The sequence below is a fragment of the Cherax quadricarinatus genome, chromosome 59, assembly GCF_038502225.1.
Source record: "Cherax quadricarinatus isolate ZL_2023a chromosome 59, ASM3850222v1, whole genome shotgun sequence".
Classification (NCBI taxonomy): domain Eukaryota; kingdom Metazoa; phylum Arthropoda; class Malacostraca; order Decapoda; family Parastacidae; genus Cherax; species Cherax quadricarinatus.
In genome coordinates this window covers 22,375,913-22,401,516 of record NC_091350.1, presented here as the reverse complement: position 1 = coordinate 22,401,516, position 25,604 = coordinate 22,375,913, and the positions used below count along the sequence as shown (strand labels likewise).

The window sequence follows — 25,604 nt, the reverse complement described above, 5'->3', positions numbered from 1 at the left end:
ACCCTATCTTACTGCCCAAAACTCATCATCTAACAAATTTAATTGTTTTAAATGCCCATAAAAATGTAATGCATTTTGGGGTACAAGATACCTTAAATTGTATTAGGGAAACTTTCTGGATTCCACGAGGATGGCAAAGTGTAAAAAGGGGGATTAAATCTTGAGTAATATGTCGCCGTGTGGAAGCCAGATCCTATATGTACCCACGTCCTCCACCATTGCCAAATGAGCAATTTGAGTCATTTAGCAACAAACTCTGCCCGGCCGCAGTGTGGAAAATACTGTAGGTATTTTCCGGAAATACAGTGTTTTATATGTAAATTGATGGCCTATATTGTATTTAATAAAAATTATATTATAAAAAATGGGAAGCTCGGTGCCTGCGTGGATGAGCAGGGATAAGTCGCCATGTTTTTGAATGAGCCAAGAAAACGTTAGTGAAAATAAGAAGAATTTTCATTGCTCTAGAGATTACATTAGGCTTACACCTCTCAAATAGAAGCCGAAATTGTTGGATGTGCATTTCTGCATAATTTGAGCATTAAATCGATGTACAGGACAGCTCCAGGAACCTCAGATAAGCTATCTAAATTATGTTTGCAATTCTGGCCAGTATTATCATCATAAATTTAGCTAGAGGGAGGTTTTTGAATATGATAAACAGTAATCTCCAGACAAATTGGTGAGTGTTATGATTATAAATTCTCCTTCTGTTATATAAATGTGTATATGTAATCATTTATTAATTTTAATATACAGTCCACAAAAATTATAATAATTTTACCAAAATTCCTGGTGTGTATGGACATTTCATTTGCAATTAATATAGGTCTAGAGCAACTTGTGGAGAGATAGATGGTAGGTATCGAAGGAGGACCTAGGTGTCCTAAAAATTCCTACTTGCCTCTGTAACTTTGATAAATAATAATTATCTTTGTTACCATTTACTTGTATGTATGTAATGAGATTCATCCAGGTAAATGTAATTTTCCACAAGTACTATCACCTGATTAATAATTCCCCACATACTCCTCTTCCTACACCTGCTGAGACTGGGAATATGGCACCTTAATAATAACAACAATCTGTATTTCTTCAGGTACAACTTATACAGAATTAGCTGAGGTCAATGATATACAATATAGACAGCCCCCTGGTTATGCAGAACATTTCGGGGATTTAGGTTAATTTTGTCCCCATTATGCGACCTACACCAGTCGACTAACATCCATGTTTCTACTTGCTGCTAAGTGAACAGGGACAGTAGGTGTCTTAAAGAAACACCCCCTAATGTTTGAACGCATACCAGGGATCGAACCACAGACCTCAGTGTCTGAACTGAGTGTGCTACCATCCGAGCTACCGAGTTCTTCGCAAATCACTGAATGCAGCACGAATAAACCAGTGACAGCTGGAGACATTGGCTACCCCACTTTTCGCGCTTAATTTGACACCATCTTTCTGCGCCCGCCACCATAGTGCCACGTCCAGTCAACAAATTTTATGATAGCGAGTTGTGGAAAAGGACAAACAATGTAGTCACATCAGAAGAGTCACACAGAAGGCTGGGAATTACAGTATTGTCATCACTCTATTAACACTTCAGAACAGTGTGCACTTTACTGTTATGCTTCAGTCAGATGATTTCCTTCACGAGACAAGTGAGTTACTTTTGAAGTCAGTTTAGTCATTTTAGTGGTTCAGTAGTGTCGCTAGTGATTTACCTGAGTCACTAGTTGTTCACCTTAAGCAATATTGACTAGAGCCACTAGTAATTTTTCTTGAATCACTAATAAATCATCTGAATAATTAATCAACGTAGTCGTAATTTACTATAATTGCTAGAGCTTCGCCTGAGTCACTAGTAGTTGAACTGAGTCACTGGTAGTTGAATTGAGTCGCTGGTAGTTTAACTGAGTCAATAGTAGTTGAATTGAGTCACTGGTAGTTGAACTGAGTCTCTTGTAGTTTAACTGAGTCACTGGTAGTTGAACTGAGTCACTGGCAGTTGAACTAAGTCACTAGTAGCTGAACTGAGTAACGAATAATTCATCTGAGCCACTAGTGGTTCCCTATTCAATGGGGGCTCATTGTCGTGGTGAAGAGGCTCTTGGTCTGAGGAATTAGACCTGTCGGTCTCCTTCCTCAGACTGAACCTGTGGAAAATACTGTGTATATTTTCCAGAAATTCAGTATTTATATGTATATAGATGACCATACTGTATTTAATAACATTTATGTCATAGAAAATGGGAAACTGAGCCTGGGGAGAAGGGACAGTCGCCATTGTTGTTTGAATTGAACAGAACGTTAGTGTAATGGGAAGAATTTTTCGTGCTCTAGAGGTTAAAATTAGGCTGACACCTCTCAAATAGGAGGCGAAATTGTTGGATGTGCAGTCCTGCATAACTTGAGATATCAGGCGACTGGACAAGACAGCTCCAGGAACCCCAGCTTAGTTATGTCTATATTATGTTTATAGTTCTGGCCAGTATTATTATCATAAATGTAGACAGGGGGGTTTTCTGAGTATGATACAACTTGGTCTCCAGTCAAATTGGTGAGTGACTTTAAGATATTCTCCTTCTGTTATGTAAATGTATATATATATATATATATATATATATATATATATATATATATATATATATATATATATATATATATATATATATATATATATAATTATTTATTAATTTAATATACAGTCCACAAATTTATATATTTACCAGCATTCCTGGTGATGTATTTTTTATTTGTAAGTAATAGGTCCAGAGCAACTTGTGGATATGACAGTGGTAGGTATCGAAGGGGGACAATTTTTGCGACCTAGGTGTCCCAAATTCCTACTTGTCTAACTGATAAATAATAATTATCTATGTTCATTTATTGTTATGTACATCATGATACATTCAGATAAATGCAATTTTCCACAGAACCTAATTACCCCCCAATCCCCCTTTCCCTATCCCATCCTCCCTACCCTCCCTTTTCCCTTTCCTCCTTCTCCTCCCTGTCCCTCCCTTATTCCCTTTCCTATTTTTGGCCTGTAGGATTCTTCCCACAGGCATGCTGGTTCCTAGGTAGGGGGAAGGGTACCGGTGTCCATCCCATTCTGTTGAGGTTCTTGGAGGTGATGTAGTTTGCCGTGGAATCTGGATCACCTGGAGATGTCCCAATCCCTCTCTGGTATCCTGGGGGGTGGTTTTAGGTGTCTTTCGGGTGATGGGTATATCTCTGGAAGATGCCTTTCAGATTCTGGGGGTGGCTGCCGAAGGAGGTATGCTTTGTGGTGGATATCCGGCCGCCTTCTCTTTTGTCCACCGAGGTAGCTCGGCAGATGTGAAGTTGCTCTCCTGGATTGCTGGTTTACGGGCATGAAGGGTAGGGTATGGCACGGCTTCCATGCTGCATCTGCGCTACTTGTGGTTCTGAGGTCCTCTTCGGAGCGGAGGGAGATTTCCGGCCCTTTCATTCCTCCTAGGAACTATTCCTCCTCACTCCCCCCTTTTTTTATTCTTTTTTTATTTTTATTTTCTTTTCTTCTTTCTTTTTTTTTCTTAAAAACAAAAAGACAAGAAGTAACCTAACCATGGAGTTCCCAATCCATGAACCTCCTACCCCTGGGCCCCTACTTGATACCGCACCTCATTCTGACCCTGTCTCGTTTTTTGACCACTCTTCAGACACCCCTGATACCCCTGTACCTATTACTGGTGCTGTTTCCTCACCTGCTTCAGGTACTGGGGCTTTGACTGACTCCTTCGATTTGTCTGACCTCCACTCTCCTTTGACTATGCTTCCAGCCTCTCCCTCTACGATGCGGCAATTTTCAAATCGCCTGCCCGTTTCACGACGGACCAACTCCAGTCCCACTCCTAAATGCCAACGACAATCTCCTGATGATGTTACTTCATTACCTTCCCATTCTACTCGGAAAAGACCGACACGTCATGCACTCCCTCTCCATGCTCAGTTTCGGACCACACAATGGACTAAATTCTTTACTTTAAGACTGACTTCTTCTTCTGCCTATCTTTCTGACCATAGTATTGGCAAAGCGCTCCTGCACCATGTTGGTAGAGATATTTCATTACATACTCTCAAGAGTGGTACGGGCATCGTCACTGTCCAGAATGCTACCCAAGCTCATGATCTTTCTCTCCTTTCACATATCGATACTACTCCTATCACTATTGAAAAACATCTTTCTCTCAATTCTTGTAGTGGTACTGTCATTCTGCCCCATACCATAGTCCAACAGAATTTCCAGACATGTGGCAATGACATTCTTGAACAGCTGGAACTCCAGGATCTCCCAATCCTTAAAGTAGACACTTATGTCCTTCCTGCCCACGGGCAGAGACAATACCCTTGCAATGTGTCTCGATTAATTTTCGACAGCCATGAACTCCCATCCTCTGCTTATGTCGCAGGACATCGATTACAAGTTTGAAAGGTGATCCCTACACCGCAACAGTGTAGAAATTGCTGGCATTTTGGTCACCCAGCAAAATATTGCAGATCTATAGCTGAATGCCCAGTCTGTGGTGCCGAAGACCATTCTAATACGTCTTGCAGTCGACCTCCCTCTTGCCTTAATTGTCATGAGGCTCACCCTTCGTACTCTCACCATTGCCAAGTCTACTTAAATGAGCTTGAAATCCATTGCCTCAAAGAGGCAGAAGGTCTCCCTTATGCTATGGCAGTTTCTCATCTCTGCCTCAAAGGGAGACTACCCTGTGTTTCTTATTCTCGTGTTTCAAAACGTCCCCCACTTCTGGGGTCCCATCTTCTGCAGCCTCCTCTGTGGTTACTCCTCCCATAGCCACTCCGGTATCTAATTCTTTTGCTGTCCTGGGCTCTGATGTCCCTACTACAACACCTCAGTCTGTTCTCACATCTTTGCATCCTTCCTCACAAGCCCCAGTATCGACAAGACCTCATACGACACCTTATACCAATCGCCCCTCTACTTCTCAGAAATCCAAAAAATCCCCATTGCTCAAATATTCTTTGCCCCCTCCTTCCCTTCTTCCGCCTCCGTTTTTTTACCTTTCCAGTCTCTGTGCCTAGTTCTTCCCCTCTCTCTGGCTCTATTACAAGTGTGGAGGTTCACCCTCCTCCTCGTACTATGCCTTCCATCCCCATCCCCTCCCAAGTTTCTCCCTCTTCTGCCACCTCCCAGGTTTCTGCCTCTTCTGTCCCCTCCCACACTTCTCCGGTCCCCTACACTCTTTCATCCCCCTCTACTTTGGTACGGTCCATTACTGTCCCAATCTTTACTCACCCTCCTCCTTCTACCTCAAATATTGTCTCCCATATGTCTTTCAATTCAGAAACACTTGAAGCCATTTCAGAATATATTGCAGAGACTAAACCTTCAATGGACACTGATCCACCTCCTGTTCCTTCTCTTCCCTCTCCTCCATCTCTACAACTCCATTCTTTGCAACGCTCCATTCCTTCGCTGCTTGAACGTCTTCCGATGCCACTGCACATTGACTTTTCTAACCCCTCTAGTCCGTAGGTGCCCTTCCCTATGGATTCTTGGTATTTTCTTCATTGGCAATCATGGCCTATTTACAGTGGAATATCTGCTGCCTCAGGGGTAATCGGGGTGAGCTTCAGATGTTGCTTTCCAGGTTTTCCCCTGTTGGTGCTTGCTTACAAGAACCAAAATTACACTCAGCTGTTTTCCTCAGGCTATAATTTATTGTATTCTTCGGATCCTTTCTCAGATGGGACCTTTAATGAAAGTGCCCTTTTTCTACTCAGTGATATTCCGTACTGTCAAATATTTGTCCATACCTCACTGCATTACACTGCAGTCTGTATCCACTTGAATAAGTGGTTTACAATTTGTTCTTTATATCTCTCTCCTTCTCGAGCATTTTCTATCCCATATTTTGCCTTTATTGTTTCATCCTTACCACCACCACTTCTGTTATTTGGCGATTTTAATGCCCACCATTTCCGCTGGGGGGGGGTCTCATTGTGACTCACATGGCATCCAGTTGGAGGCTTTTCTCGCCTTTCACCCCCTCCATGTTTTAAAATACGGGTACTCCCACCCATTTTGATCCTCGTACTCATACTCTCTCTTGCATCGATCTATCGGTCTGCTCTTCCTCCACTGTACTAGACTTCGCCTGGTCTGTTCTACCGGACTTACATGACAGCGATCATTTTCCAATCATTCTTACTTCTCCTTCATATTCACCACCTTTCCATAGCCCTCGCTGGCAATTTGATCAGGCAAATTGGGACCTTTACTCACAACTCACTGCTTTTAGTGAGGTTCCTTCTTCATCCTCCATTGATGAGCTCCTACACCTCTTCTTGACGTCAGTTTTCACCGCAGCTTCTCATTCTATACCCCAAACCTCAGGCAGGCATTCTCAGAAGCGCGTGCCTTGGTGGTCTCCTGCTTGTGCTCGTGCAGCTGCATGGGGCAGGTACCGGTACAATAGAACCGATGAGAGACTTATTGATTTTAAGCAGAAGCGTGTGATTGCTTGCCGTGTCATCCATGATGCTAAACGCACTTGGTGGTGAGATTATGTTTCCACCATCACCTCTGCTTCCTCTATGAGTGTAGTCTGGAAAAAAGTGAGAAAATTGAGTGGTAAATACTCTCCTGACCCGACTCCTGTTCTACGGGTCGCCGGTGTTGATGTAGCAAACCCTCTTGACATTGCCATTGAAATTGGCACTCATCTGGTCCATATTTCCCGGGGACTCCATCTATGCCCCTCGTTTCTTTCCTCAAAGTCTGCCAGAGAGTTAGTACCCTTGGACTTTTCTTCTCTCAGAGAAGAGCAGTATAATGTGCCTTTTACACTTCAGGAACTGGAGGCAACACTCTCAGCTTGCCGATCATCGGCAGCTGGGCCTGACGACATTCATATTCATATGTTACAACATTTACATCAGTCAGCCCTTGTAGTCCTCTTACACCTCTTCAATCTTATTTGGTCACAAGGAGTTCTTCCCCAGCTGTGGAAATCTGCCATTGTTCTCCCTTTCCACAAGCCGGGTACTACGGGACATGATGCTTCCCATTATCGTCCCATCGCTCTTACTAGTGCAGTTTGCAAAGTGATGGAACGTCTGGTAAATCGACATTTAATGTGGTATTAGAGACACACAACAGTCTCTCCACTAGTCAATATGGCTTTCGTAAGGGCCGCTCTACCATAGACCACTTACTACGCTTGGATACGTATGTCCGTAATGCCTTTGCGAATAATCACTCAGTTATTGCCATATTTTTTGACCTTGAGAAGGCATATGACACAACTTGGAGGTATAATATTTTGGCCCAAGCCCTCTCCTTGGGCCAACGAGGCAATCTACCATCCTTCCTTAAGAACTTTTTAACTGACAGACATTTCCGTGTTCGAGTCAATAATGTGCTTTCCCCAGACTTCGTCCAAGCTGAAGGTGTCCCTCAGGGATGTGTTCTGAGCACAACACTTTTTCTCCTTGCTATAAATGATTTGGCCTCTGTTCTTCCACCCAATATTTGGTCATCACTCTATGTTGATAACTTTGCTATTGCTTGTGCAGGCGCTGACTGTCAACTCATTACAGTTTCTCTCCAGCATGCAGTCGACCGTGTTTCTAATTGGGCCAATTGGGTTTAAATTTTCCAGTACCAAAGCTCACCAAATTACTTTCACTAGACGCTCTGTCATCTCCGATCATCCTTTGTACCTCTATGGCTCCTGTATCCCTGAACGTGATATAGTCAGGTTTCTAGGCCTTCTCTTTGACTGTAGGCTATCCTGGAAACCTCATATTACCTCTCTGAAGGCAACTTGTCACAGCCGGCTGAACCTTCTTAAAACCCTTGCTCATCTTTTCTGGGAAGCTGATCGTTGAACTCTGCTTCGCCTACATTCAGCCCTCATTTTATCGAAACTCGATTATGGTGACCAGATTTATTCAGCGGCCTCTCCTGCTACTCTCTCTAGCCTTAACCCCATTCATCACCAAGGATTACGTTTATGCCTTGGTGCTTTTCGCTCTTTCCCTGTTGAGAGCCTCTATGCAGAAGCAAATGTTCCATTCTTGTCTGATCGCCGTGATGCCCATTGCCTTTGCTACTATGTATGCTCTCACGATCTCCGCAATCCTCCCATTTGTAGAATGGTCACTGATATTAGTAGACATTCTTTATTTGTTCGCCGCCCCTGTTTGCTCTGTCCCTTTTCTCTTCACCTACATTCGCTCTTGTCTTCCCTTCAGTTCCCACCTTTATATGTTCATGTAGCATCTCACTTTTCCCTACCCCCCTGGGAAGTTCCAGCTGTTCGGGTCTGTTCTTTTTCACTCCCTTGCTCGAAAGCCCAACTGCCTACGGTGGCTACCCGCTCTCTTTTTCTTGACCACTTCCACTCTCATTCTCATGCCATTGCAGTGTACACAGATGGCATCGGATTCACAACAGTGTTTCCGGACAGCGTCGTGCGAGGGCATTTACAATCTTCGGCTAGCATTTTTACTGCTGAATTGTATGCCATTCTTGCAGCACTTATTCGTATTGCATCTATGCCTGTGTCATCATTTGTGGTTGTCTCAGACTCCCTTAGTGCTCTACAGGCTATACAGAAATTTGATACACCTCACCCCCTAGTTCTCCGTATCCAACTTTGGCTACGCCGTATCTCTACCAAGCATAAAGATATTGATATTCTTTTTTGTTGGGTCCCTGGTCATGTCAACGTACAGGGCAATGAACAGGCAGACACTGCTGCGCAGCCAGCAGTACATGACCTACGAATTTCATATAGAGGTGTTCCATTCCCAGACTATTTTTTTGTAATAGCTACCCACCTTCACACCCGGTGGCAACAACGTTGGTCAACTTTACTCGGTAACACTTCATTCTATTAAACCGAGCATAGGTTACTGGCCGTCTTCTTGTCATCAGTGCCGAGGTTGGGAGACAACTCTCTCCCGCCTTCGCATTGGCCACTCTAGTCTTACTCATGAGTATCTCATGGAGAGGCACCCTGTTCCTCTCTGTGAGCAGTGTCAAGTTCCAGTATCGATTAGCCACATTCTGTTAGACTGCCCTCTCTATCAACGAGCACGCAGAATTTACCTCCAACGTCGTCTCCACTCTCCTACTCTCTCTTTACCTTCCCTTCTTGCTGATGGACCCTCCTTTAATCCTGACTCTCTCATTGACTTTTTGACAACGACTGATTTACTCCACAAACTCTGATGATGATACTTTTCGCACTCCCCTCAGCCCTTTCTACCTCAATCTCTTGCTGTCCTCTACCCTTTCACCATCCACTGCCCCGCTGTTCTCCGTAACCGATTACTCATCCATCTCCTTTTTGTCACCTGATACCCTCGCTTCCTTCCTGGCCTGCAGCGCTGTATAGCCCTTGTGGTTTAGCGCTTCTTATTGATTATAATAATAATAATACTAGTGGTTCACCTGAGTCATTAGCAAATGAACTGAGTCACTCGTAGTTCACCCAAGTTAGTACTCAACTGAATTATAACTTATCTTCAGCAGGTCACCAGGAGCTCAGCTGCTGTGAAAACTCTCAACAAACCCGGTAAAAATCTGGTGAGTAACTAACATTTTTTTTTTTTTTTGTTAGAACGAGACAGTTTAGAATAAAACAGTTTAGAATAAGACAGTTTAGAAAAAGACAGTTAAAATAAGACAGGTTAGAATAATTCAGTTTAGAATAAGACAGTTTAGAATAAGACAATTTAGAATAAGAGAGTTTAGAATAAAGCAGTTTAGAAAAGGACAGTTAATTGTGGCTTATTCTAAGAACAGCGCAAAACTTATACGGATCATAGTGCCCCTGGGGAATTAAGTCAATTAGGCTCAAAGAAAATATAAGTCCAATTCCTTGGATCAAGAGCCTATTACCGGGCAGAGTAAGATAAAATAAAGATAAAAGTTCTGCTATATCCATAACGTTTCTTCCAGTATAAGGTAGAAATGCACTGAAAAACTTAAGTTCCATTTCTTATTCCTCGGACATTTGGAAGTTTTATTTTTTGAAAACAAGTTTGAAGAAAAGGGCAGGATATATTTTGTTAACTACATAAGATGAAGCAGATTGTTGAGTGTGACCATCACTTTATTGTGATTGTTGAGTGTGACCATCACTTTATTGTGATTGTTGAGTGTGTGTGACCACTTTAATGTGATTGTTGAGAGTGACCATCACTTTATTGTGATTGTTGAGTGTGACCATCACTTTATTGTGATTGTTGAGTGTGACCATCACTTTATTGTGATTGTTGAGTGTGTGTGACCACTTTAATGTGATTGTTGAGTGTGACCATCACTTTATTGTGATTGTTGAGTGTGACCATCACTTTATTGTGGTTGTTGAGTGTGACCATCACTTTATTGTGGTTGTTGAGTGTGACCATCACTTTATTGTGATTGTTGAGTGTGACCATCACTTTATTGTGATTGTTGAGTGTGTGTGACCACTTTAATGTGATTGTTGAGTGTGACCATCACTTTATTGTGATTGTTGAGTGTGACCATCACTTTAATGTGATTGTTTAGTGTGACCATCACTTTATTGTGATTGTTGAGTGTGACCATCACTTTAATGTGATTGTTTAGTGTGACCATCACTTTATTGTGATTGTTTAGTGTGACCATCACTTTATTGTGATTGTTTAGTGTGACCATCACTTTATTGTGATTGTTTAGTGTGACCATCACTTTATTGTGATTGTTTAGTGTGACCATCACTTTATTGTGATTGTTTAGTGTGACCATCACTTTATTGTGATTGTTTAGTGTGACCATCACTTTATTGTGATTGTTGAGTGTGACCATCACTTTATTGTGATTGTTGAGTGTGACCATCACTTTATTGTGATTGTTGAGTGTGACCATCACTTTAATGTGATTGTTGAGTGTGACCATCACTTTTTTGTGATTGTTGAGTGTGACCATCACTTTATTGTGTTTGTTGAGTGTGACCATCACTTTATTGTGATTGTTGAGTGTGACCATCACTTTATTGTGATTGTTGAGTGTGACCATCACTTTAATGTGATTGTTGAGTGTGACCATCACTTTAATGTGATTGTTGAGTGTGACCATCACTTTATTGTGATTGTTGAGTGTGACCATCACTTTATTGTGTTTGTTGAGTGTGACCATCACTTTATTGTGATTGTTGAGTGTGACCATCACTTTATTGTGATTGTTGAGTGTGACCATCACTTTATTGTGATTGTTGAGTGTGACCATCACTTTATTGTGATTGTTGAGTGTGACCATCACTTTATTGTGATTGTTGAGTGTGACCATCACTTTATTGTGATTGTTGAGTGTGACCATCACTTTAATGTGATTGTTGAGTGTGACCATCACTTTAATGTGATTGCTGAGTGTGACCATCACTTTATTGTGATTGTTGAGTGTGACCATCACTTTATTGTGATTGTTGAGTGTGACCATCACTTTATTGTGATTGTTGAGTGTGTGTGACCATCACTTTAATGTGATTGTTGAGTGTGACCATCACTTTATTGTGATTGTTGAGTGTGACCATCACTTTATTGTGACTGTTGTGTGTGACCATCACTTTATTGTGATTGTTGAGTGTGACCATCACTTTATTGTGATTGTTGAGTGTGACCATCACTTTATTGTGATTGTTGTGTGTGACCATCACTTTATTGTGATTGTTTAGTGTGACCATCACTTTATTGTGATTGTTGAGTGTGACCATCACTTTATTGTGATTGTTGAGTGTGTGTGACCATCACTTTAATGTGACTGTTGAGTGTGACCATCACTTTATTGTGATTGTTGTGTGACCATCACTTTATTGTGATTGTTGAGTGTGACCATCACTTTATTGTGATTGTTGAGTGTGTGTGACCACTTTAATGTGATTGTTGAGTGTGACCATCACTTTATTGTGATTGTTGAGTGTGACCATCACTTTATTGTGATTGTTGAGTGTGTGTGACCACTTTAATGTGATTGTTGAGTGTGACCATCACTTTATTGTGATTGTTGAGTGTGACCATCACTTTATTGTGATTGTTTAGTGTGACCATCACTTTATTGTGATTGTTGAGTGTGACCATCACTTTATTGTGATTGTTGAGTGTGACCATCACTTTATTGTGATTGTTTAGTGTGACCATCACTTTATTGTGATTGTTGAGTGTGACCATCACTTTAATGTGATTGTTGAGTGTGACCATCACTTTATTGTGATTGTTGAGTGTGATCATCACTTTATTGTGATTGTTGAGTGTGACCATCACTTTATTGTGATTGTTGAGTGTGACCATCACTTTATTGTGATTGTTGAGTGTGACCATCACTTTATTGTGATTGTTTAGTGTGACCATCACTTTATTGTGGTTGTTGAGTGTGACCATCACTTTATTGTGATTGTTGAGTGTGACCATCACTTTATTGTGATTGTTGAGTGTGACCATCACTTTATTGTGATTGTTGAGTGTGACCATCACTTTATTGTGATTGTTGAGTGTTACCATCACTTTATTGTGATTGTTGAGTGTGTGTGACCATCACTTTAATGTGATTGGTGAGTGTGACCATCACTTTATTGTGATTGTTGTGTGTGACCATCACTTTATTGTGATTGTTTAGTGTGACCATCACTTTATTGTGATTGTTGAGTGTGACCATCACTTTATTGTGATTGTTGAGTGTGTGACCATCACTTTCATGTGATTGTTGAGTGTGTGACCATCACTTTATTGTGATTGTTGTGTGCGACCATCACTTTATTGTGATTGTTGAGTGTGACCATCACTTTAATGTGATTGTTGAGTGTGACCATCACTTTAATGTGATTGTTGAGTGTGTGACCATCACTTTCATGTGATTGTTGAGTGTGTGACCATCACTTTATTGTGATTGTTGAGTGTGACCATCACTTTATTGTTATTGTTGAGTGTGACCATCACTTTATTGTGATTGTTGAGTGTGACCATCACTTTATTGTGATTGTTGAGTGTGTGTGACCATCACTTTATTTTGATTGTTGAGTGTGACAAACACTTTATTGTGATTGTTGAGTGTGACAATCACTTTATTGTGATTGTTAAGTGTGACCATCACTTTATTGTGATTGTTGAGTGTGACAATCACTTTATTGTGATTGTTAAGTGTGACCATCACTTTATTGTAATTGTTGAGTGTGTGACCATCACTTTGATGTGACTGTTGAGTGTGACCATCACTTTATTGTGATTGTTGAGTATGACGATCATTTTAATATGATTGTTGAGTGTGATCATCACTTTTATGTGATTGTTGACTGTGTGAACATCACTTTACTGTGATTGTTGAATGTAACTATCACTTTTATGTGATTGTTGAGAGTGACAATAACTTTAATGTGATTGTTGAGTGTGACCTTCACTTTTATGTGATTTTTAAGGGTGACCATTACCTTAATGTGATTGTTGAGTGTGTGACCATCACTTTAATGTGATCGTTGAGAGTGTAACCATCACTATGAATGTTAGCGTGATTGATGAATGTGTGACAATCACTATGAATATTAATGATTTGATGAGTGTGTAACCATCACTATGAATATTAATGTGATTGTTGAGTGTGTGACCATCACTGTGAATATCATTGTGATTTAGATCAACGGTGCTGATGCTGTTTAACTAGTAATTTTACATAATTTCAGTATTTTATAAATATATTTCGCGAGTCATTTAACACGAGCCAAACAGCACTCCATACATGTATATTAACATCGAGTTACCATACATGTATATTAACATCAGATTACCAAACGTGTACATTAAGATCAGGTTACCATACATGTATATTAACATCAGATTACCAAACGTGTACATTAAGATCAGGTTACCATACATGTATATTAACATCAGATTACCAAACGTGTACATTAAGATCAGGTTACCATACATGTATATTAACATCAGATTACCAAACGTGTACATTAAGATCAGGTTACCATACATGTATATTAACATCGGGTTACCATACATGTGTAATAAAATCAGGTTACCATACAGGTATATTAACATCAGGTTACCGAACATGTATATTAACATCGGGTTACCATACATGTATATTAACATCAGGTTACCAAACGTGTACATTAACATCAGGTTACCATACATGTACATTAACACGAGGTTACCATACAGGTATATTAACATCAGGTTACCGAACATGTATATTAACATCAGGTTACCAAACGTGTACATTAACATCAGGTTACCATACATGTACATTAACACCAGGTTACCATACAGGTATATTTACATCTGGTTACCATACATGTATATTAACATCAGGTTACCAAACGTGTACATTAACATCAGGTTACCATACATGTACATTAACACTAGGTTACCATACATGTATATTAACATCAGGATACCATACATGTATATTAACACCAGGTTACCAAACGTGTACATTAACATCAGGTTACCATACATGTACATTAACACCAGGTTACCATACAGGTATATTAACATCAGGTTACCAAACGTGTACATTAACATCAGGTTACCATACATGTACATTAACACCAGGTTACCATACATGTATATTAACACCAGGTTACCATACATGTATATTAACATCAGGTTACCATACAAGTATATTAACATCAGGTTAACATACATGTATATTAACATCAGGTTACCATACATGTATATTAACATCAGGTTACCATAAATGTATATTAACATCAGGTTACTATACATGTATATTAACATGAGGTTATTATATATGTATAATAACGTCAGGTTACCATACATGTATATTAACATCAGGTTACCATACATGTATATTAACATCAGATTACCAAACGTGTACATTAACATCAGGTTACCATACATGTACATTAACACCAGGCTACCATACAGGTATATTAACATCAGGTTACCATACATGTATATTAACATCAGGTTACCATACATGTATATTAACATCAGGTTACCATACATGTATATTAACATCAGGTTACCATACATGTATATTAACATGAGGTTACTATATATGTATATTAACATCAGGTTACCATACATGTATATTAACATGAGGTTACTATATATGTATATTAACATCAGGTTACCATACATGTATATTAACATGAGGTTACTATATATGTATATTAACACCAGGTTACCATACATGTATATTAACATGAGGTTACCATACATGTATATTAACATGAGGTTACCATACATGTATATTAACATCAGGTTACCATACTGAACGTTGCGACTCTGGAAATATTATGAGGTTGGTCAGCTGTGTCTCTCCATCCTCAGTTACATCACTCTCGCTACACTAGTTGTTCCCTTTTCTTATTAAGCTCCAGCATGAAAATATTTTGTAGATGAATGGTTCAGAGAACCGACATGTTGATAAATTAGACACATGTGCAACTCTTGGGTATCTTTATTGAGGAAACGTTTCGCCACACAGTGGCTTCATCAGTCCATACATAGGAGAAACTTGAAGAACAGGAGGAGAATGAGGTAATCAGTCAATCTACTCAAGATTGACGGACTGAACACATCGACTCAAGGTTGAGGGACTGATTACCTCATTCTCCTCCTGTTCTTCAAGTTTCTCCTATGTATGGACTGATGAAGCCACTGCGTGGCGAAACGTTTCCTCAATAAAGACACCCTAGAGTTGCACATGTGTCTAATTTATCAACATGAAAATATTTGTGTTAAAATATAAATAAATAAAGTCAGTTCCTGATCAGCCGGGCTGTGGCTCGTACGTTGGTTTGCGTGCAGCCAGCAGCAACAGCCTGGTTGATCAGGGGCTGATCCACCAGGAGGCCTGGTCACAGACCGGGCCGCGGGGGCGTTGACCCCCGAAACTCTCTCCAGGTAAACTCCAGGTAAGCGTAAAAAAACTGAAATGCCTGAAAAACTCACTTGATCACTAATTTATTTATGTTTGTGTCTTTATTATGTACCAGTATATACCCAAGACTTGTGGCTATATGCGTTATTACAATTCTACTTCCCACTATCTGGTTAATAAAGGTTTTTGCTAAAAAATCTCATTTGTGGTTTTGGCGGCGGTCGCCATGGCCAAGAACACTCATTACTGGACTCTCTTCTTGCTAAATTAAAGAGAAAACAGGTTTTCTAACAACTTGTCAACGCGTTTTCAAACTGCAGAGAATAAACGTGTTCTGTACTGTGAGGTGTGTTGTTGTAACTTGTTCCGTGACGTGTTGTTGTGAGGTGTGTTGTGACTCGTTCCGTGACGTGTTGTTGTGAGGTGTGTTGTGACTCGTTCCGTGACGTGTTGTTGTGAGGTGTGTTGTTACTCGTTCCGTGACGTGTTGTTGTGAGGTGTGTTGTAACTCGTTCCGTGACGTGTTGTTTTGAGGTGTGTTGTAACTCGTTCCGTGACGTGTTGTTGTGAGGTGTGTTGTAACTTGTTCCGTGACGTGTTGTTGTGAGGTGTGTTGTAACTCGTTCCGTGACGTGTTGTTGTGAGGTGTGTTGTAACTCGTTCCGTGACGTGTTATGTGAGGTGTTGTTGTGAGGTATTGTGTGAGGTGTTGTTGTGAGGTATTGTGTGAGGTGTTGTTGTGAGGTGTTGTGCGAGGTGTTGTTGTGAGTTGTTGTTTGAGGTGTTGTGTGAGGTGTTGTGTGAGGTGTGTTGTTATGAGGTGTTTTGTAAGATGTGTTGTTGTAACGTGTTCCGTGAGGTGTTGTGTGAGGTGTTGTTGTGAGGTGTTGTGTGTTGTTGTGAGGTGCTATTGTGAGGTGTTGTGTGAGGTGTGTTGTTGTGACGTGTTGTTGTGAGGTGTTGTTTGAGGTGTGTTGTTGTGAGGTGTGTTGTTGTGACGTGTTGTTGTGAGGTGTTGTTTGAGGTGTGTTGTTGTGAGGTGTGTTGTTGTGAGGTGTTGTGTGTTGTTGTGAGGTGCTGTTGTGAGGTGTTGTGTGAGGTGTGTTGTTGTGACGTGTTGTTGTGAGGTGTTGTTTGAGGTGTGTTGCTGTGAGGTGTTGTTATGAGGTGTTGGTGTGAGGTGTGTTGTTGTGAGGTGTTGTATGAGGTGTGTTGTTGTGACGTGTTAGATTTACCGAGAACAAGCGAGATGAGCCAAGAACCAGTCAGATTTACGGAGAACCGGGAACAAGCTTGAATTTACCGAGAACAAGTCAGACTGTACAAAGTCAGTTACGGTACAGGTGTTAGAAACAGTACATAATTTGATACGTCAGGAGTACGTTTTACACATTCATTATACAATTTTATTTAAACTCTTGAATACGGTACACGCTTTGGATAATTAAAATATATGTGTAAAACAGCACATTTTACTGGGAAAATACGACAAAATTACAGCAAAGTACAAATATTGTTTCAGTCAAGTCCGGTATCTTCAGAACCTTCCAGTCCGTTGATAGCTTCACGATGTCGTTTGTCCAGTTTAGCGGGATCCAGGGTTTGTCGATTGATGGCATGAAGATATTGTCTCTGAGTCTTGGCAGCAATTTTACTAAATAATCTTGGAACTGTGGCGCTATTTTCAGAAATTCGTTAGAAAGATGAAGGGATTTAAAATTAAACTCGTAGGTGTCCTTTGCACGTAACAAGCCTGTTTTTTTTTCCGAAAATTAAATCAACAATGCTGTTTTTTAGTTTATCGTTTGTTCCAACTGTATGCCGGAGATGGCGCCGGATGTTCTCTTCCATGTGACGGTGACATAGTATGTGACGCTTCAGGAAAACTTTGTCGAATGGCCTTCATGATCGCCTTTTCTTTGTCATTGCCAATAACTAGGTCAGAGAGCCCTAGTTCTGTGTTTAAATAAGCTTCTAGTTTGGTACGGAGATGCGAGAAAAAACGCTGATAGCTATCTGCTTGGCCGTCCCAGTGGAGAAATGAAGTACCGAGCGTGATCGGTGAGCTTTGCGTCGACGTGAGCACCAGATATTTCTGCCTGAAAACTGTCAGAGTCAGGAAGCAAGTGCCGACATTAAAAGTCAGATCGATACTGAGCAATGATCCTCCCGGAGCTGAACAAAAATTCTTGAAATCTCGGAGCTCCGAAAGGACATAGGAACGTACTGCTTTGGTAATAGGGTAGTTGAACGGTCTGCCTAGTAGGGTTATCGAAGTTAAAACCTTGGGTAATTTCAAATTTAGGTTAGATAAATACCCTATCACCCTACTCTGACGATGGTCCAAGGAACATAAGAACATAAGAAAGAAGGAATACTGCAACAGGCCTACTGGCCTATGTGAGGCAGGTCCAATTTCCCCACCGGCTGAAGCCAATGCCTTGACCTAGTGATGTCAGACACGTCACTTAAGGGAGAAGCACGGCATCCGATCTAGTAGCACAAGCTAGTCAGGTCCAACTCACACCCACCCACACCCACTCATTTTTTTATCCAACCTATTTTTAAAACTACACAACGTCTTAGCTTCTGTACAGTACTCGGGAGTTTATTTCACTTATCTACAACTCTATTACCAAACCAGTGCTTTCCTATATCCTTCCTGAATCTGAATTTTTCCAGTTTAAAGCCATTGCTGCGAGTCCTGTCTATGTTAGATATTTTTAGCACGCTATTTACATCCCCTTTATTAATTCCTGTTTTCCATTTATACACCTCAATCATATCCCCCCTAATTCTACGCCTTTCTAGAGAGTGCAGATTCAGGGCCCTCAGTCTATCCTCATAGGGAAGATTTCTGATACATGGGATCAACTTTGTCATCCTCCTTTGTACGTTTTCCAGTGCATTTATATCCATTCTGTAATACGGTGACCAAAACTGCGCAGCATAATCTAAATGAGGCCTAACCAAAGATATATAGAGTTGAAGAACAACCTGAGGACTTCTATTATTTATACTTCTTGCTATGAAGCCAAGAATTCTATTAGCTTTATTGCAAACACTAATTCACTGTTATCTTCGTTTTAGATTACTGCTAACCAGAACTCCTAAATCCTTTTCGCAATCTGTAATATTAAGATTTTTATTATTTAGTTTATATGTGGCATGGTTATTTTCCTGTCCAACATTTAGAACTTTGCATTTGTCTATATTAAACTGCATCTGCCACTTCTCCGACCACTGCATCAGTCTGTTCAAATCATCCTGGAGTGCTCTAATGTCCTCATTAGAATGAACTGAACGGCCTATTTTGGTGTCATCAGAAAATTTGCTTATGTCGCTATTTATTTCCTCATCTATGTCGTTTATTTAGATTGTGAACAACAAGTGGTCCAATACTGACCCCTGAGGAACACCGGTCGTGACGTGTTCCCATTCTGATTTCTCCCCATTTATGCAAACCCTCTGTTGCCTATTTGTCAGCCATGCCTCTACCCAGGAAAAAATTTCTTCTCTTATTCCGTGTGCCTTAAGTTTCCTCAACAGCCTCTGATGTGGAACTCTATCGAAAGCCTTACTGAAGTCCATATACACAATATCATATTCAATACCATGATCTACCTCCTCAAATACCTTAGTGAAGAAAGTTAGTAAATTCGTAAGACAGGAACGCCCCTTTGTAAAACCGTGCTGAGATTCATTAATCAATTTATGCCTTTCAACATGGCTACGAATTGCTTCGGCAATTATTGATTCCATAAATTTTCCCACTATGGAGATAAGGCTTATTGGTCTATAGTTCGAAGCTAAGGACCTGTCACCTGCCTTGTAAATAGGTATTACATTTGCCATTTTCCACTTATCAGGCACTATGCCAGTTTGTAGTGATATATTGAAAAGATTAGCCAAAGGTATGCTAAGTTCCTCTTTACATTCCTTTAACACCCTTGCAAACAGTTCATCAGGGCCTGGGGATTTGTTAGGTTTTAATTTTTCTATTAGTCTGAGGATCATGTCACTAGTTACCGCAATCGTGCATAGTTTATTATCATCCTGTTCTACATAATTTGTTATTTCTGGAATTTCGCTAGTATCTTCCTGAGTAAAAACTGAGAGGAAGTAGGCATTGAAAATTTCACACATATCCTTATCACTGTCAGTGATCTGACCTGAGTTACTCTTAAGTGGGCCAATCTTGTCCCTAATCTTACTTCTGTATACCTGAAAGAATCGTTTTGGATTAGTCTTCGAATCCCTTGCAACCTTAGCCTCATAATCCCTTTTTGCTTTTCTTATTCCTTTTTTTTTATTTCTCTCTTTAATTGAACATATTGATTTCTTAACTGCCCACCCCCTCTTTTGAAATGCCTATATATGCCTCTCTTTTGACCAATGAGACGTTTTAATCTATTGTTCATCCATTTGGGATCATTTTTGTTAGATCTAATTTCTCTACTCAGAACAAAAGTTGTCTGGGCAGCTAGAACTATGCTCTGAAAAACTTCATATTGGCAACCAAGATCACCTACCTGACCCATAGTTAGGACATCCCAATTTAACCCACCCAGGTAATTTTTCAGTCTCATGAAATCGGCCAAGCGAAAGTCTGGGACAGAGATTTGATTACAGTTATCTGGGTAATTCCTTGATATATTGAAACTAAGTGATTTGTGATCGATTTCCCCAAGCTCATCATTAACCTCAAGATTATTAACTAGTGATTCTTTGTTGGCAAGAACCAAGTCAAGTAATTCTTTCCTCCAGTTGGTTCTATCACAAACTGTTTTAAAAAGCAATCCTGAACTGTATCAAGACAGTCACTAGACTCAAGATTTCCTGTCCAACAATTTGTCTAAAGTTAAAATCCCATTAATACAACATTTTCATATCTAGATGCCTTATGAATTTCGTCCCATAACAGCTTACTGCACTCCCTATCAAGGTTCTGGGCCTATAAATCACACCCAAAATTAATTTTTCACGACCCTCGAGAAACTGTAGCCAAACAGATTCTGTGTCCGATGTTTCTAATCTTATATCTTGTCTAAGACACAGTTTAAATTATCTCTGACTACATCGCCACTCCACCACCCTTTCTCTTGACCCTTTCAGTGTGGAATAGTTTACAACCCTGTATGTTGCATTCAGAGGGCACTTCTTTATCTTTCAAGTTGAACCAGGTCTCTGTTATAGCAATAATATCTATATTACCTGCACTTGCAAGTAATCTTAGCTCATCTACCTTATTTCTTAGACTCCTACTGTTGTATAGTAAACCTTAAGGGAGCTAGTCACTCGCTGCCCTCTACTATCTCTCTTTGTTTGTTGATCAATTGATTTGTCTTTACTAGCAACTTTATTTTGAATATTGTCTTTTAAATATATCCCTGAGGTATCCTGGTTATATCTGCCGTTTTCAACCCTAGTACTGCAGCCTGATTGTTTCCTACAGACACCCATACCTCTATTATCTATCAATTTAAAGTCCTAGACAAGTCATCAATGACCCCCTCAATCGAATTGGCTAATGCAACCACTCCATCCCCAGAGAGATGAACCCCATCCCTTGCATACATATGCTTGCCATAGAATCTGTCTCAGTTATCAATGAATGGGATTGCAAGTTCCTTGAAGTACCTGTCTAGCCAGCAATTTATACCAATTGCCCTAGACATCCATTCATTGCCCACTCCCCTCCTAGGCAAGATGCTACATATGATTGGGATCCCTCCCTTAGACCTGACTACATCTATGGCTGACCTGTACTTATCCAGCAGCTCCTGTCTCCTGCCATTCCCGATGTCATTTCCACCAGCACTACGACAGATAATGAGCTTGTTCTCATTGCCCGACATAATATTATCCAATGGAAATATAAACACATATGCAGTTTAATGTGATCCTTTATTGACAACGTTTCGTCCACACAGTGGGCTTTTTTAAGTCACACGCAGATTGTTCTTGGTAAATCAGAGCTTGTTCTTGGTAAATCAGAGCTTGTTCTCGGTGGTCCTCGGTTGTTCTCGGTTCATCTCGATTGTTCTCTGTAATTAGTAAGACCCACTTGTTCTCGGTAAATCCAAGCTTGTTCTCGGTTGTTCTCGGTTAATCCGAACTTCTTCTCGGTTGTTCTTGGTTCACCTCGGTTGTTCTCGGTAATTAGTAGGACCCATATCAAGTGTGCAGCTGTGTAATGAGTAATATTATGTCAGGTGTAGTGTGTAACAAAATTAACACCCACAAGTCTTGTGTACACACATGTTGCTCCAGGGTAAACAAGCCGACACTAGTGACTAATAAAGTCTGTGTGAAGACCACGATTATCGATTAAAATTCTCTCATTTTTTTTAAAGAATTTCTGTCATTAACATTAATTTTTTTGCCTCTCATGAGGAACAAGTTTTGCATATACTTTAAATTAGAATCATCCGAATCATCACTTCTATCTAATATATATTTTTCTCTGAAACGGTGCAGTGAGCTGCGCAAATATGAAATACAGTGTTGCACTATACTTTGCTCTCGCAAATATAATAGAATTATTCTTGGTAATACTTATGACGTAACTCAGGGTTAATACTCTACGTAATAATACATTAAAAATTTCTAACCGGTAAAGCATCTAGGTATTATGTAATTATTTTATCAACTGACTTAGTACCTGTTGATGGTTATTAATCATTACTGATCATTATTGATCATTATTGGTTTGTCACTCGAAGAAACATATTTGAGAGCCAGACCTCGTCTGTGTTCACGATCTTGGCTACAGAAACAATGTGATTACTTAGTTTTTTTAACTTCCTGTTTATCTTCAGTGCTGGTAATATGTTTGTTAATAGTTGAGAATTTTCTCTTAACGCTGGTGTTAGTGATGACTAGCTTATTTGATTGTTGGATGAAGCCCTTCTGCTGGCTCACCGTTCCATTCCAGAAAAAATAATTAAATATTTCATTACTTGACGTGTTTTGATCCGGTGAAGTTGTTCATTAAGTCATCAATAAACAGTTTAGTTTATCTAACAAAGTATTAATAAATGCGTCCTCCTAATATTTAAAGACCTTTCACACATTTTACTGTTTTTTTTTTTTTAATTAAAGTTTCAATTGCATTATTATCCGTTAATATTTAAAACTCTATTACTTAAAAGTTTAAATCTATTTTTGAAAGAGATCTTCTTGTATAAGTTACCTGATATGATTTCCTTTCAAATATTTTCCTCAACACTGCACCTAAACACATTATCTCGCATCTGTTGTCAAGTATAAACAGTTCAGATAAGTCTGGGAACTTTACAGCTGGTGTAGAGATACTGTAAGACGGCAAGACTTGCCAACGAATATTATAAATAGCGGAACATGATACTATTTACAGATAAAAATGATGAGAGCGAAGTTGTTATCTGTAGTGAAGGGGATGTGCTGCCTCCAGCGACACTTTTACTTATAGGTTTTTCCTAGTGGTGCTGGAAGTCAGTGAGGCAGCCTTCAAGTATTTATTGTCTTATTTATACAAGAATGGCATGCAATACCGATCAAATGAAAATTAAGACACATGTGTAGCATCTGGGTATGTTTATTGTAGACGTTTCGCCATCCAGTGGCGAGTTGGTGGAGCACCGTACGGTGCTCTTCGCACCACCTCCAAGGCTGAGGAACTGATTACCTCATCTTTTGTATTTACTTCTACTGTCTTCTAATTATGTCCAAGAATTTGTATTGATAAAGCCACTGGATGGCGAAATGTCTACAATAAATATACCCAGATGTTGCACATGTGTTTAAATTTTCATCTTGTCTTATTTAGCAATGAGTTTAGTGTGTGGCCGGTCCATGAGACGTGTTTTGTGGGGTTTGAATGAGTGTTTATGTTCACGGTCTCTGATATAAAAGTTATGTGAGATTTTCCTTATGTAAATTTTGTCGCAGCTTCCGGACAGGAACTTGTTTTACGCCAGTTTCAATGTTGTGATTTTTAGTTTTTAATAATAATAATAATAATAATAATAATAATAATAATAATAATAATAATAATAATAATAATAATAATAATAATAATATCTTTATTTACTACAGTACATATGCAAGGTATACAGTCCTAGCTGACATCAGTGACATACTACTATATAGAAAGCCGCTTGTTATACAGAGCATGTATGGCAAATTAGGTCAGTTTTGTCCCAGGATGCGACCCACACCAGTCGATTAACACCCAGGTGCCCCTTTTACTGATGGGTGAACATAGGCAACAGGTGTAAAGAAACACGTTCAATGTTTCCACCCTTTCGCGGGGAATCGAACCCGGATATGGAAAATTAAAATTACCAGGATGAATCTCATTAGATACATACTAGTACTTTTATAAATGTAACAAAGATAATTATTCTTTATCAAGGTTACAGAGACATGTAGGAATTTTAGGACATCCTAGGTGGCAAAAAATGTCCTCCTTCGATACCTACTCCGCTAATATCTCCACAAGTCACTCTGGACCTATATTAATTTCAAATGAAATATACTTCACCAGGAATTCTGATACAACATTAATATAAATATGTGGACTGTATATTAAATTTAATAAATGACTACATACACATTGAAGGAGAATTTATAATAATAAGACTCACCAATTTGTCTGGAGATTACTTGGTGTCATACACAAACCCCTGCCTAAAATATGAAGAAAATACTGGCCAGAATTTCAACATAAATAGACATCACCTGGGTTAGTTTATCCTATTCCCATCTAATTATGGAGTCCTGTTCAGTCGCCTAATTCTCACGTTCTGCAGGACTGCAAATCCAACAATTTTGGTTCCTATTTGAGAGGTTTTAAAACACAATTTAACCTCTAGAGCGACGAAAATTCTTCCGATTTCCACTGACGTTCTCTTGCCCAGTTCAAAACAATGGTGACCCCTTCCCCAGCGACATTCACCACTCTCGCTGGTTTTTTATTTATTTACAAATTAATTTTTATTACTACAATGCATTTCACTAATTTACATACAAAATACACTGTATTTTCGGAAAATATACAGTATTTTCCACACTGGACTCTCACAGTGTGAAGCAAGAGTTTTTGCCACCAGGCTACAGTGTACTTTGGTCTTGTTAATTCACGAATGGTTTTCAAAGTGATAACAACTACTTTGGTACTGCTTAGTTGGAGAGCTTGTATTGTACTGTTAACCATGCTATCTTTTGGAACCAAACAATGAATTATTCTATTCACAGAAAGTACGGGGATCAACGGTACCTGGACCTCCACCTGGACAACAGTTTTGAGACTCTATGACCGCGGGTTCAATCCCGGCCGGGGGTATGGTTTGTAAAGCAACTGTTATCACACTGAAAAAATCTTTGTAAATTAATGATACCAAAAATAAAAAAAAAACCATCACAACACTGGAACACGAGTGTACAAGATCCCAGACGGTAGATGCGACAATATCTAAATAGGCTGTGACTCTGACACCTTGCATAACTTCCGCAACCTTTTAAGATCTTCGTAATTTGGGCTCAACAGTAGTGAGATTACCACACCTGATCACCATTTATATTAATTTCTCTGTCATATATGATTTGTAGCATACACTGTGACTTTTTTTCTTCAAAATCATTCATTTCACCTCACATATGCATTTCTGAATAACTAATAAATCTTTGTTATAATAGCAAGTGGCATATTACACTATGTGGTCTTCGCCTCGATCAGTTT

The 25,604-nt window shown here is 39.7% G+C and overlaps 1 protein-coding gene across 22 annotated transcripts in view; it reads left to right on the top strand.

Annotated features, from left to right (window-relative positions):
* Window positions 1–25,604, top strand: part of LOC128698812 (carbohydrate sulfotransferase 11) — a 211,943-nt gene that overhangs the window by 120,464 nt on the left and 65,875 nt on the right. For 14 of the 22 annotated variants that reach the window (XM_070097816.1, XM_070097813.1, XM_070097811.1 and 11 more), the window contains one exon: window positions 9,536–9,592. In XM_070097816.1, the coding sequence (XP_069953917.1) occupies window positions 9,536–9,592 (57 nt within the window). The remainder of the gene's footprint in view (window positions 1–9,535; window positions 9,593–25,604) is intronic. The other 8 variants (XM_070097815.1, XM_070097814.1, XM_070097809.1 and 5 more) reach the window with 1 other exon arrangement.